The following is a 1,199-nucleotide window of genomic DNA, read 5'->3' as shown; positions in this document are numbered from 1 at the left end:
TGGGACGGCCGCGGGGAGACCGGTGGGCAGGGACCGGCCGCCCCTCGCCGCGGGAGGGGGATGCGGCGAAGAAACCCCGCTGGGTTTGGGGGACGAGGGAAGGACCCGGCGTCGGTTCGGGCGGGAGAAGCAGCTCTTACCCCGCGTTTCTCCCCGCACAGGTAAGGACTACGAAGGCTACATCCCGCTGTGGTTTGAGCGCAAGGTGGATGCCGTGACGGGGGAGCTCATCTGCGTCTATAAGGGCGGCTACTGGGAGGCCAAGGACAAGCAGGACTGGAGTACGTGTCCCGACATCTTCTGAGCCGCTCCGCTCGCGCCGGGGCGGTCGACCCCGCGCCTCCATTCACCGGAATGACGGACAGAGGGACAGCGAGGACAGGCTGGGGGGGTCCCGCCGGCAGTTAACAGTGCAAATACATACACAGAGTCAATACATGCAGAAATTTGAAAAGAAAATCTAAACAGGGATTCCAAACCTATTTTTTTACGCACTAATAAATAGCAACCCTTTTTTTTTCTTTTTTTCTTTTTTTCTTTTTTTTTTTTTTTTAAAGTTGGCTTTTTCAGCGAATAATTAGGAACGGGGAGATGCGAATCTGGTTCGTTTTTAGCCTAGCGTATTTATTGCTATCAGGAGTTGCTGCCTATATCTTTCATCGCCTCGGCTTCAGCAGCTGAGACGTCGACTTCCAAAGATGCTCGCGTTGTGGGGATGCCGTGCAGTTGTGGGAGCTCTTCTCTTTGACGTTATTTTTTGAGGTTTTTTTCCCCATTTGTGTGTGGACTTTATGGAATTTTATTTTTTTTTTTTTTAAAAATACCTGCTCCTGGTTCGGGTTCCTTCAAAGATGGACATGAACAACCCTGTGTCCTGCTCAGAAAACCGTCTCCGGGGACTGTGGCGCTTGATCCTGGAGGCTCTTGGTGGTTCCCGCAGTGCCCAGTCGTCCCAGTAACACCAATTAGGATATTTCAGCTGATGACTTTTTTTTTTGGTTTTGACACTTTTTTAAACGAAGCGTTTGAGCAGGTTCCCCGCAGTCTGCCCTGCTCAGTCAAGGCTTAGGGCTGTCTTTACCGTGATGCTTCGTGAGAGCGATTTGAGTGAGGGTTTGGTTTGGTTTTCCTGCGGTTGTGTCTGAAATGGCCTCGCCGAGGTCGGGAACGCCCGGCAGACACAGAGCGAAGGGGTTTGT

At 52.1% G+C, this 1,199-nt stretch overlaps 1 protein-coding gene across 1 annotated transcript in view; it reads left to right on the top strand.

The window, feature by feature from the left end:
- OSBP2 (oxysterol binding protein 2) overlaps window positions 1–304 on the top strand; it is a gene marked incomplete at its 5' end in the record, with an annotated part of 104,860 nt that extends 104,556 nt beyond the window's left edge. The window contains one exon of the mRNA XM_009893337.1: window positions 98–304. Coding sequence (XP_009891639.1) covers window positions 98–304 — 207 coding nt within the window. The remainder of the gene's footprint in view (window positions 1–97) is intronic.
- Window positions 305–1,199: the final 895 nt, after the last annotated feature.

The sequence above is a fragment of the Charadrius vociferus genome, unplaced genomic scaffold (genome assembly GCF_000708025.1).
Source record: "Charadrius vociferus isolate BGI_N301 unplaced genomic scaffold, ASM70802v2 scaffold579, whole genome shotgun sequence".
In the NCBI taxonomy this organism is placed as follows: Eukaryota; Metazoa; Chordata; class Aves; order Charadriiformes; family Charadriidae; genus Charadrius; species Charadrius vociferus.
Note: the sequence above shows the minus strand (reverse complement) of the source record. Positions and strands in the feature narration are given on the sequence as shown.